Source organism: Phodopus roborovskii, unplaced genomic scaffold, assembly GCF_943737965.1.
Source record: "Phodopus roborovskii unplaced genomic scaffold, PHOROB, whole genome shotgun sequence".
Classification (NCBI taxonomy): Eukaryota; Metazoa; Chordata; class Mammalia; order Rodentia; family Cricetidae; genus Phodopus; species Phodopus roborovskii.
Genome location: NW_026126480.1, coordinates 25,322,327 through 25,335,654, shown reverse-complemented (window position 1 = coordinate 25,335,654; position 13,328 = coordinate 25,322,327). Strand labels below are relative to the sequence as shown.

At 46.3% G+C, this 13,328-nt stretch overlaps 1 protein-coding gene across 13 annotated transcripts in view; it reads left to right on the top strand.

The window, feature by feature from the left end:
• Plekha7 (pleckstrin homology domain containing A7) overlaps positions 1-13,328 on the top strand; it is a 181,824-nt gene that overhangs the window by 110,298 nt on the left and 58,198 nt on the right. For all 13 annotated transcript variants that reach the window (XR_007835017.1, XM_051192747.1, XM_051192753.1 and 10 more), the window contains one exon: positions 8,390-8,473. Coding sequence is in view for 9 of the 13 variants with exons in the window: in XM_051192747.1 (XP_051048704.1) it covers positions 8,390-8,473 (84 nt within the window). In the remaining 4 variants the exon portion in view is untranslated. The remainder of the gene's footprint in view (positions 1-8,389; positions 8,474-13,328) is intronic.

The window sequence follows — 13,328 nt, the reverse complement described above, 5'->3', positions numbered from 1 at the left end:
CCGAATGCGGAAGTGCTTCCTGGCCCGGGCATTACAGCCTCCTCATAACCCTGCTGAGTTGGTTTATCTCCTCCGTTTATAGCTAAGACCAGCACTCACAAGCTCATTCAGGGCCATGTGCGCATGGGGCAGAGCTAAGGTTTGAACTTCAGGCTGAGTCCAAACTGATCTGCCTGGGTGGCTTCTACTGTTGGGGGCCCAGGATGAGGAAACCAGAACCCTGAGAGGTTGAGGAGTCACTGTAACAAGACTGATATCGGCTTCTTTTGTCTTGTTTCTCTGAAAACTTCCTTCACAAAGGGGGAAGGGCTGTCTGCGTTGATTTCCACATTCTAGTAGGAGTGTGCCTTTAATCTTTTCATTCATGATCACAGGAAGCCAAAATTAAAACTCCCTATTCAGCAGGTGGAATTTTAGGTATGCAACCCCCCCCCCCCCCCCCCACTGTGGGATCTGGGCTTCAGGCAGCCTTCCTTCAGCCAGGTTACTTACTTGGAAGAGATATTTTACCGATGGAGTGGCTACTGGGTGGGTCTGTAAAACCCATAACCTGTGTGAGAGAGCTTTTAAGATTGTGCTGGAAGTCGTCAGTCAGTCTGCTCTCTTCAGGGAACAAGAAGGACAGAGGTACCTCTTTCTAAGATGGACAGTCATGCTGTGACCCTCTCGGATCCCACCCTTTCTGTGCCTGTAGCCACAGAAAAGGCAGCGCCTGAGCACCCCTCAGATGGTGACCCCAGGGTTTGGCTGCACTCAGCTTGCTATCTAGTGTGGGTGGGTGTAAAGCAGATGCGGGTAGTGTGGGTACCAGTAGCCCTGCTCTGCTGTCTGTCTGGCTCCTGGGGATAGGGGCTGCTTCCAGCACTGCATACATAGGATCCTTTAACAGGGTCTGGGAGCCCTGGCCCGCTCCACTCACCCATCTGGGGCTCTGTGATGGGTTGATAGGCTCTGCTGAAGGTGGCCAGTGCTCATTCCCAAGGTAACAGTTTGGGTGCCTCCCATGTGAGCACCCTTTTTCCCATGCTCAAATAAAACAGGAGAAATATAGGAGCCAGTCCCCAAGGAACTGAGGATTGGCAGGTGGTAAATACTGGAGGGTAGATAAGTACTAATTGGGGGAGCCTTCATATCAATGCCTGAACTATGAGCCTAACCCCATATGTTCTGTCTAGTTCATAAGAGGGAGACAGAGGTGATGCACGTTTATACTCCTATGCCACCCCGTGTATATTCTTAATCACTCAGAAGTTTCCTTTCAGGCATTTGATTCATTACTTTCTATATTGAAGGTATTAACCGTCTCTTGTAAGCCTGAAGAGCCTTCTGGTATGCTAATATTTCTTGTGCTACCAGTAGAAGGCAGCCACATCTTGATGGCCAATGACTGTTGGGCTCTTGTCTCCGTTGCCCAAGTCTGGTTTCTTCAGGCTTAGGCAGCTAGCTCATTAGAAGGCTCACTGGAAGGTCAGGGTCCCCTTAGTTTTTTCTCACTCATCCAATCAAGAGGGATTTCTGAGTACCTTCCGGGTGCCAGACACTTCTACAAACTGATACAGTAGTAAAGAGACAGGACAAATCTGCATGCCAGTCAAAGAAATCCACAGTGATCACACATGCACATGGGTGAGAAGCATTACAGCTGTTAATAACTAGAATAGACTGATGTGGTATGAAGTGACAGTGGGAAGGGCTGAGGTGATGATAGCCCTGCCCAGGTCTAAAGGACAAGGTGCCAGCCCCATGAACACAGGCAAGGAACATGCAGACTTAGAGGACAGAGGGTGCCAAGTAGGAAATGAGGTGGGTGGGGACAGAATAGTATATGAAGAGGCTGCTGCTTGGTAGGGGTCATGTCACCTGAGGTTTCGTTTGTTTTTTGAGATACATTTGTATAGCCCAGGGTAGCCTGGAATTCACTTGGTAGTTGAGGATGACTGTGAGCTTCTGCATCTCCTGCTTCTCCTGGTGTGGACCGCAATTCCAGCTATGTGGCAGTGGAGATGGAACCCAAGGCTTTGTGTGTGCTGGGCAAGCACTGTGCCGAGGGGGCTGCAGCCCTAGCTCCTCTTCTAGGGTTTTCTAAGCCAAGGCAGGGAGCTTATTTTCAACCTGGACTGTGTCATGCTTCTAGTGTTTAATGGGGGAGGCTGTCATGATCTTACTTATCTTAAAAGATCCATGAGAGCCTCCAGTGCAGTCAGAGAAGCTGAGATAGAAGCAAAGGCTGTGCTTAGGAGCAGAGGATAATCCAGAGACAAAAGCTAAACCTGGTGGTTGCAAGGCTGCAATCCCAGCTACTTGGGAAGCTGAGGCAGGAGGATCACAACTGCAAGATCTCCCTGGACACAGAGTGAGTTCAGGCCAACCTTGGCAACTTAGTGAGACCCTGTCTCAAAGTAAAAAGTTAAAAAAAAAAAAAAAGTTAGAGATACAGTTTTGTGATAGAACACTTGCCTCACAAACCCCGGGCCCTAGGTTCAATTCCTAGTATGGGGTGGGTGGCATGGGGTGGTATGTGGGCCAGAGGCAAGCAGGTGGAGATGATGGAGAGCCTAGGGTGAATGCAGGGCATCTTTGAGTAGACCTCACGTGCATATCACAAGTGGAAGTTAGGCTATAGAGTGTTTGAGGACATTGTTACTGGAAAAACTTGGTTTGGGGCAAAGACTGCTTATTCACCTTTTGTTAAAACTTAGATGTCTGTTTGTTGTTGCCATAGTCAAGGCTCAGTCAGGCTAAAGAAATATTGAGTGCCTTCTGTATGCTAAGTGTATGTACCCCTTTATTTTAACCCCTCCTTAAATGTCTGGGAACATTTTGAAATCCCACTTGTAATGGTGGTGCCAAGGCTTGTTTTAGTTTGAACCTAGCCCCAGATCCAGAGCTCTGGGCTGACAGGTTGGTTGCTCAGGGCACAGGTTAGTGCTGAGTGGAGAGCTTTCCCTTGGGGACAGGATGGGACCATAGGCTGCCTGGCTTACCCAGGCCTGATTCCCAGGCTACAGGAAGAAGGGCTGGTGGGAGGTGGGGGGAGTGACTATGTGGAGAGAGCTATTGTCAACTCTGCAAACTTGAAAAACCACTCTCATAAGGTTGTCAGCCTCCTTAGAAGTGCCACATGACAGTGACACTTCCTGTTCAGTGAACAAATTAGTAAATGTGTTAGGTAAAATAAACCAAAGGATCTTAGGAACTGTTGCAATTCGAACATACTGCTTGTTTTTATTTTTTGAAAATCTCATCTAGCCCATGCTGGCTTGGAACTCATCATGGTCTGTAGCTGAGGATCACTTTGAACTGCTGACCTTGTCTCCACCTCCTCAGTGCTGCCATGCTGAGTATGGGCCACCATAGTCTGTTTATGGTACTGGGAATTAAACCGACAGCCCCTTGCATGCTCTACCAACTGAGCTGCATCCCCAGCCCTTGAAGAGAGTTTCTGCTCTCTATTACAGCCTCTCTATTGAGGAGCCCAGATGAGAGCTGATGTAGGTAATAATGTTTTATTCTCATTTGTAGAGTTTCAAATTTCATTTTTGAGCATTTTCTGGGACAGTGTTAGGTGACCCACAATCCTTACTTCAGTTGAGACAGAGGACAAAGATGAAATGTGCCTTAAGAAGCCTGGAGGCGATGCTGAAGGTGGCCTTAGCCTGAAGGTGACTGTTCCACAGTGTTCTGGGAGTCTCTGCAAGGGTTGGAAGGTTGGGGACAGGACTGTTACAGGCTCTGCTCAGTATGCTTGATGAGGCCCTCTGCTGACTTTGGCCAGATATTTTCCTTACATTTTAAGCTGTTTCTTCTTTTTATAGCTGGGACCAGATAAGAGCTGGTGTTGACAAGTATCTGTCACACTTCACATACCAATGCCACAACCATCAGAGAGTCACACTCACCAGTGTGCTCTGACCTCCTGTCAAGCCTCCTTCACAGCTTTCCAGAAGTCCCTGCATTTAAAAAAAAAAATCAATAAAAAATAATTTGCTAGATTAATTTGGAACTTTTTATGTAACTAATCAAAGTTACTGCCCCCTCCCTCTTTTATTTTATTTGTTTTCTTTTGGTTTTGGTGTTTCAAGACAGGGTTTCTCTGTGTAGTCTTAGGTGACTTAGAACTACCAATGCAGAGCATGCTGGCCTCCAACTTAGGAATCCTCCTGTCTCTACCTCCTGAGTGTTGGAATTAAAGGTGTGCACCACCACACCTGACCATGCTCGTTCTTTATGAATGAAAATTTTATAAAACTTTGCAAGAAACTGCCAGGCCCTTGCATTCTAACCAGCCCCGTGTGTTGTGGTGCAGGTGAGTTCTCTATTTTCCATGGTCCTCTGTATTCTGTTATCAAGGTTCTTGTGTATGCTGCCAGCCCTCTGTGGGTCAGCCGTGGTCCTTCCCCACCCAGGGCTCTTGTGAAGGTGTGCTTATTTACTCAAGCACCTCCTCCCCTCAATGCTTCCTGGTACTATCTAGCTCACACTGGCTGCCAGGCCTTTCTGAGAGGCTGCTTCTGAGAAGAAGAGTGGGATTTGAAAGAAGGCAGATAGATGGTGTTTAAATCACTTGGCAGATTGCTTTCTCAGTAGCCCAAAGAGAAGCAGAAACTCCAGTGTGAGGAGTTTCTATTTCCTTGAATCCAGCCTCCTGGCTCCCAGCCAGGCCAAGGGTGCCACACGGAAGATGGAGGTGGGCAGTCAGGTTTCAGGACAGGTCTTTCAGGGATGTGTTGATACAGGCCTGCAGAATGCTTCTTGAGTCAGGGTGATGGGACATGCGACTCTTTGTGGGTTTTAGGATCAGGGAACAGACTGGAGTTGTAGGCACAACAAATGAAGCACGACTGGACTTGCATCTCCAAGCTTATGTAACAGGCGGCCTTCATCGGGCAGTGGTGGGCCTGGAGCTGTGTAGGAAGCACCGTAGTTGACTGTGTCTTCAGACAAGTTGTCTACCTCTTGTGGGGCTTGCTTTTCTCCATAATGGCCTGGTGACAACAGGTAACTTGTCCTGCCAGTATTAGGTTGAATGTCGTAGCCTAGGGACCTTACTCATGTCTTTTTGTTCAAAGAGTTCTGAGTCTTCTAGAAACTCTGCCAGGAGCAAGCTGAGTACATTCAATCAAAAGTGATGAAGTTTCAGGACCCCAGTATTCAGGATTCATTCACCCCTGTGGGTCCATCTCCTCTCAATGGTTATGTTCTTTTAAAAAAAATATGATAATATCTCATAATCTGGAGTCTTATTTCTCTTATTTCTATCATGGAAGTAACATGATCTGTGTCCCTGGCCTCCTTGGTTACCTGAGAGTGTTGGATGATGAATGTGAACAGTTGAAAACTGGTAGGACTGATGCTGAGGTTGACAGGACAAATATTAGGGAAGGAATGGTGGGGAGCTGCTCTAGGTGTGACCAGGCCACAGGTATTTCTCATCAATGTAACTCATCTTCCTTCTAATGGTAGAGCATTTACACTGTGTTCCTGTCTACCAGAGGCTGCTTGGGGTATACTGATTGCCATACAAGTATCATTCAGAACTTTGCCCCTGGGCACAGGGAGACAAGGGGGTAGGTGAAGGTGGCATTGGATTTCTGAAGCACTGCCCACAGGGCTGGAAGCTGCCAGTCTCTAATTTCTGAGAGAATGGGACAACACATGATCATATAGAAGGCATGGGATTCAGAAACAGAATCTAGATTCAGGCTCTGTCCTAACACTCTTCCCTGAAGTTGCCTTGTGCACACCCCTCACCTTCCCAGCCCAGTCTTCTCACTTACAAAATGTGGAGGTGATGTGTTGATAGCTGAATGTGTGAGTAAATGTTTTGTAGACTCTAAAGTGCTTCTGATGTTTAGAGGTGAGTGGTTACTGCTTGATTGTTTCCCACCAGATTGCAAATGGGACTGACCCAGAGTTTACATTCTCATGCTTTCTGGAGATGGCTCTGTAAAAAAAAGCCAAGTGCAATAAGGCCCAGCCCTTGAATGTGATGCAAGGCTGTCTGAAACAGGTGTTGCAGGGGGCTGCTCCCATCCCAACTGGAAAGCTGCTTTTTTGGGAAGCCCAGGCTGCTGCCTACTAGATGAGGTCATAGGATTCTGTGGGCTGGCCCCAGAATAGGAATGTGAAGTGAGAGGCCAGCTGTGCTGGGATGAGTGAAGGTTTGGTAGGGGTGATCCTCCGTGGCTGGGTCAGTTAGCAAGCAGCCTGGCAGCCTGGTCTGATGGCCTGTTAAGATCTGAGCTGCTCTGGCTGCCTGTGCAGTGGTTACATCACCAGTTCAGAGAAAGGGAAGTCTTGGGCTTTTAGTGACATTTTCAGTCTGTGTGTTGTGCTGATTTAGATCCACTAATCTCCAGAGAGGCTCAGTGCTCAATTAGGGGGTGAAACTAACATCTTAATATCACCAAACTATGAGGATCTACTGGCTGGGACAGCAGCCAGTAGATCCACTGCCTGTAGATGATCTACTGCCTGTGTTAAGAGCTTTTAAAGAGGACCCATACCCTTTGATTTAGTAATTTTTCTTCAGCGGCTTTAACTCAAGGAAATAATTTGAATTGGGGTGAGGGGGCATCTATGCTCAGATGCTGATTATGATGGGAGGGGACCCCTAAAATATCGAGCATTAGAAGAATATATGAGTCCAAACTGAAGCACTGTGGAGTCGGGTGTATGGGTGTTTTTGTTCTGCTATACCCCTGCATCCACAGCAATGCCACACACATAGGCTATGTATTTTGAAGTTATATGAAACAGATTATGTCCATATGTCAAACTGTTACTCAGTAATTCAAATGAAAGCATCAGAAGGAAAGTATGTGTGTGAGTTAGATGTAGTTAAAAAAAAATCACACACACACACATACACAGGAAACTTTTATTTTGTATGTTGACTTGAAGAACTTTTTAAAAAGAAAGTTAACATCATATATAAAACTGAAAAAGCAACATTTTTTAAAAGATTTATTTTTATTTGTGTATGAGTACTCCAGCTGCATGTACACCTTTATACCAGAAGAGGGCATCAGATCCCACTGTGGATGTTTGTGAGCCTCCATGTGGTTGCTGGGAATTGAACTCAGAACTAATGAAGAGCAGCCAGTGCTCTTAACTGCTAAGCTGACTTTCCAGCCCGTAACATGTTTGTGTATGTAGAAAAATCTCTGCCACCTTGGGTTCAGCAGGTAAGGGCACTTGCCCTGATGACTTGAGTTCAATCTCTAGGTTTCATCCATACTGTAGGAGAGAACTCCCCAAAGTTGCCCTCCGACCTTCACTTATATGCCCTGGCACATGTGTTCCTACCTACCCACCTACAAGCAAACAAATGTAACGCCCCCCCCCCCAATTTTTTTTAATCAAAATTACATTTTTTAAAAATAGAAGGCAATAAATAAATAAATAAATAAATGAATAAATAAATAATTTCACACTACCTTATAAGGAGATTATCACACATACAGTGATGGCATAGGCGCTTTTTGTTAGTTTGTTTCTAGATTTTATAAAAATCTGAAAGCAACCGACTTTTGTACTTGGGAAATTCTTTTTCAATCCATCACATTCTCTTTTGAGAAAGGAGATTTCGTTTATTTGCTTATTTGTGAAACAAACCAGCAGCCTCCAGAGCCAGCTCCGCATCTTTCAAAGCACCAGGCAGTCTTTGTCAACACACAAAACACCTACACACAGGCCCAGTCTGTCAGCTTGGCATGGAAGCAGCCACTCCTGTCTTCAAAAGGGTGGTAGAAGGCTTGGGTGTTGGAACCAAGCAGGTCGTGTTGCAAGGACATGCCCATATGTTTATTATCCCTTCAGTGAACTGAAGACATTTGGGAGCAGCCAGAAGAATTTTAAGAAGATAGGATTTGCTGGGTGGGTGGTTAATTCTTAGGATTCTTTCCCTGGCATACAGATTGGGAAAGCTGTTGAGAGTGTCACCTATTTTCCTTCATTCTTGTATCAGCTTGTGCTATCTTAAAGATTTTTTTATTTCCTTAGTGTTTCAGTGAAGTAAGTCTTTAAGGTATTATATTTTCCTGGGCATGGTGACATGTAACTGTGACCCCACTAAGTGTGAGGCACAAATAGGAGGATTGTTCAGAGTTTGAGGCCAGCCTAGTCTACACAAAAATTCCAGGGCACCCAAAGATATGTAGCTAGACCCAATTTCAAAAAACAAAACCAACTGGGCACTTAGGAGTCAGAGGCAGGGGATCTGTATGAGTTTGAGGCCAGCTTGGGCTATATGTATAGTGAGTTCCAGGCCAGGCATGTCCCTCCTTCCCTGAGGAATGTTTGATGACCTGGGTCCCTAGGCATACTTATCCCTTGGTATACTTGTCCCCTCATTCATATGACTTCTCATCTCTCTTTGTGTCTCTAGCCACAACCAGCAGACCACAACCTTCAGGCATCCTGTGACTGGACAGTTTTCTCCAGAAAACACTGAATTCATTCTTCAGGAGGAGTAAGTATTTCTTTATGTTCTTATTCAGGTAGAGTTTGAGAGCTTGGAGTCATGAACTCAAAATACAACTTGCTACAATATTTCTGCTGTTTTGGTTTGTTTGTTTTGTAGTCAGATTGAGGATCTTGGAGAGTATTGGTTGATGCAAAGTGAGAGGAGTTTTATTTTTCAGTCTGCACATGTAAGGTGAGAGGATGTGGTGTGGAGAGATGCTGCTGAATGCGAATGCGCTATGGTGGTACAATCAGAGCCTCTTAAAATTGCCTTTCTGCTGAGCCATCACCTCGCATACTGGCCGTTCTCTCACGAGACTCCTCTGCTGGTGGGAAGGTGTCAGAGGTGAGATTTGGTGCTGAGGCTACCTACAGGAATTCCCAGGTTCTTGTCCCTGAACAAGGATTTAGACAGAGATAGTGGATCATAACAAGAAAGTTTACCAAGGGAAAAAAGCTTTTCCAAGTGTGGAAACAGGCCAGGGCTGGGAAAAGGTCAAAGACTCCATGGCAGATGCTCTACGAAAGATTGGGCTGGTTTATTCCAGTATGGTGGGCTGATGGATAGCCCACATTTTCTTTACATGGTCTTTTACATGTCAGCCTTGATGGAAAGGATTTCCATTCTTTCATATGCTAATTATGACTTAATTTCCATCCCACTGTCTTTCTACAATTGCCCATAAACGTAACCTCTAAAGGCATCAAGTAGGAATCTAAAGCTGAGGGTCTAGAGGAGAAGAAGCAGATCTTTGCTCATCTCAGTGATCTTCAGGGAGAAAACCCTCATCAATGGCTATACTTACTCATTGTGCTGAGTGGGCTACGGTTGCTGTTGCATAGAGATTCTAATGGTAGTTGACCTGTACAATATTAGGCTTGCTTGAAAGACACCACACTTCCTCTGCCACGTCTTCTGTAGGATCCCTTCTCCAGCTCTGTGTTATAAGACGTCATTGTTCATGATCAGATCATCATCTATGCTGCTCCTCTGAAGCCTCTTCCTGATGCTCACTCAGTTTCTTCAACTGTTACAGGTGTCTGGCCCTCTGTGGCTGTCCTAGTTTTATTTCTGTTGCTGTGATAAGATATCTTGACAAAAAAAGCAATTTAGTGGGAAAAAGGGTTTATTTCAGCTTACAGTTTCAGGTTACAGCCTGTCATTATGGGGAAGTTAAGTCAAACAGCTAGTCACAGTACATATAGTCAAGAGCAGAGATAAATTAATGTGTGCATGATTGTTTGGTTGCTTGCTTGTACTCAGCTTGATTTCTCCAGCCTTAATATGGTTCAGGGCCTTCTGCCTAGAGGCTAGTGCTGCCCACAGTGGGCTGGGTCTTGCTATATCAGTTAACTTAATTAGACAGTCCCCAATAGACATGCCCATAGGCTAACCCAATGTAGACAACTCATCTAGACTCTCATCTAGACTCTTCCTTGCATCTGATTCTCAGTTGTGTCAGGTTGACAATTAAAGCTAGCCAACACAGTAGCTAACTGGTCTACTTATACACAAGGGACTTGGAGGGTCCAGGAATGTGATTCCCATATCTGATCCTCAAGCACAGGCACATGCTTTCTTCTCCTCAGGGCTGTGGTGCCTCTACAGCTTTGGGGAAGAGGAGAGATACATTCCTGAACAGTGACTGCAGCTGACTGGCAGCTAGCTGCGTACACCAATCCCAAGACTCTGCAAAGCATTTCATGTGGAGGTGGGGCCTGGGCTGAGAGAGAGTGCACTTGCTTTGGAAGTTCTGAAGTCCACTATTGTACTGAGCAACTAACTGCAAAGCATGTGGACTCCCTTGGGGGTCCTCACCAAGGGGACCCTTTCTTGGCCTGCCCTTCCCTGTGCCCAGTGAGTTTTATCTATTCTCCCATTCCCACTTGTGTATTTGGAAAGAAAACACTGGTTGGAGTTGAGCTAATGTTGTAAGTGGTGTTTGAAGACAGCTCTAAGAGAGAGAGATCTGAGCTTGCTGAATGAAGGTAGGTGGTCTCTTACTGAACTTCAGACCCTTTGCAGGAGAGGCTTTATTTTACGGGTTTCAGGGCAAAACTCTCCTGAAGCTGGTACAGATTGTGGGCTTAGGTGGGAATCTCCTGCTGCTAGGCAATTCTGTATCCTGCTCTTCGTGCAGCTACATGTTGGTAAAAGCTGGCACCAGAGATAAGAGCAGGTGAGCATGGGGAGAAGGCACTCCAGCTCCAGGAGTCCAGCCCACACTCATCCTCTGGGTTCTGGGCTATGGGAGACTCATACATTGCAATCAGTGGCTGGTAGAACCAGCACCTTGTCTCTAGACACTGATAGACTGGGGCTAGCTTTGTCTGTTGCATTTGGTTGCCATGGCAGCAGAAAAGATGAGGAGAAATGCAAACACCTGGCAAGCAGATGCAGAAACTTGACTGGTTTTCCTTTCCGGATTATCGGACAGCTTTTGTGACAGTCACAGGTAAGGGGAGACATAGGGATGGGGCCTTAGTTCACTCAGGACCTAGTGGCAGGTTTTGGTATGGGTGTTTTGAGGGGCATTATCAATTGGGAAGGCAGTTATTGCCACATGACACCCACGCCTTTGACTCCTCTCTGCTGGCCAAATATGCATTCCTGGTGACTTTGCTGTGTGGAAGGGAAGCAGCTGCTCAAAAACAGAAGTCTTGTATCTTCCTGTGACTTCTCTAGTCCCTTTCTTTCCCTTTCCCACAACCTGGTGATTGCCCTGATGGCCATTTAACAAATGCTGTAGTCTGGCTGCTTGGTGGAATTGGCAGGAGAAGCAGGCAGGCTGGAAGGGGGCAGATTAGAATGGGAGCGTCTCAGAGGTCCATGTCTGCCTCTCATACTGCATAGATGGTCATGGAGTCTGCAGAGGGGAAGAGACTAGCCCAAGGCAGTCCAGCTTGGGGATTCTGATGCTCTGATTGAGGGGTAGGAGCACAACTGTCTGGGCTGTCTTCGTGCCAGGTGAGGGGTTGCTGTTGGGCTCTTTTCCAGCCTGTGTTTGAGGAATTGAGGGGGACTGGGAAAGCTCACAGTGACCTGCGGTGGAATGAGGCTGCAGTTGTTGCATGAAACCCTATGTCAGACAGCCTCCCCGGGGTGTTGCAAGTTGACAGTAAGCGTCGGCAGCCGGGAAGAAGGTTATGAAGGTGTGTCTGCCTGCTTGGGACAACAAGTAATTTTCTCCCTTTCCCTCCCTCCCTCTCTTCTTTCCTCTCCCCCTCCCCCCTTCTTTCTTACCTTCCCTGTCATCTTCATTGTAGATTGTGCTCCTTAAAGGTGTGCCCACTCTTGCATGTAGTCCTCCATTCACAGCCATCACTCAACTGAGTTCTCTTGTCTCTGGAATCCTTTAGGACAGACCCTGAAGTTGGAGCCCATTTATCTAGAAATTCATGGGATAACATTAAATGAGGGTTTTCTTGTTTTGGTTTTGTTTTTTTTCAGTGCTGGGGATCCAATTGAGGGTCTTGTCCATACTAGACAAGTACACTACCACCCAGCCATATCCCCAGACCAATAAGGTCTTGTTAGTAGTAGAGTTCTGTTTCCCCATAACCATCTGACTTGCAGCCATTGCCTGGACCACTAGAAGGGAAACCTGCCATAGTCTCTATACTTGGCCTAAAAAAGTCTCAGATAAGGTGTTGCTTAGGAACAAACCATGGTGGTCTGAGCTAATCTTTTGGCTTCTTGAGCTTTCTGGAGACAAGTGGCTTGGTAGTAAAAATAAACTGTAAATGGGATTTATGCTCTGGGGCCTCCAGTGGTGATGCAGGAATGATGCTGATCTTACAGGGCTCCAAGTTCTCAGAAGTTGTCTTAATGCACACTCTGCCTTAGGAAGAGAAGTCATTTTCACCCCATGTAAAATGGAAACTGAGGCCCAGAGAGCTGATTAGTGGAAGAGTCAAAACATGTCAGAGCATGGCTGAAATCTCTGCTCTTGCTCTTTCCACCACCCCAGGTCCCCTGGTTTGGGGGTTGGCCTTGGGGCTGTTATAGCCAAGGTCTATATCTCACAGACCTTGGGACTTGGCACTTGGAATTTGGGATCTCTTTATGGCAGACCCCACCCAGTTCATTGTTTTTAACTTAATTTAAGATTTTACAGTACTAGGGATTGAAACTAGGTTTTCATGCTTGCCAGGCAAGCACTCTACCACTGAGCTATATCCAAGCTCTCCTTTTACTTTTTAAGATGGGTTCTCACTAAGTTGCCCAGGCTTGTCCTGAACTTTCAGTTTCCCTGCCTCTCACTCTCAGGGTTTTAGAGCATAGCTGATGTCTTAGACAAGTCATTAATCTCTTTGGGGCTCAGTTTTCACATCTATAAAGTGGGGGTGTGCACTTTGTCTTGAGAAGGTCACTCTGTGGCTGTGTTTGGGGTAGAAACCAGCCCTTTTCCAGTGGGGCTTCTTCCAGCTGATTTTGTCTACTCTTCATTTCTTTTGTTTGGTTCTGACAGGAGGCTGCTGAGCTCAAAGTTTAGCTCACTGTTTTGAACTTCAGCCCACACCCCTGAAGCAAAATAATCTGCATTCATGTAGCTTAAGTGAAGGAAAGGGAGGTCTTTGTCTCAGCCATCCCACTGTACTGGGAATCCAGACAGCACTGAAACCCAACAAGCAGGCTTCCAGTGAATAGACCTTCTTTAAGGACACTAAGAGTCTGAGAATGTAGGTTCTGTGGTCTCCTCTGTAGGATGAGTGTGCCTGAGGCCATGCTGATGGGAGAACTGCATGTCTTCTGGGGACATTTCTTATTAGTGGAGCACATCCAGGCTGAGGACTTGAGGACAGACCAGTATGTCCTCCCAGCCACACTCTTCAATGGGGATCTTGCTGTCCAGTGAGCC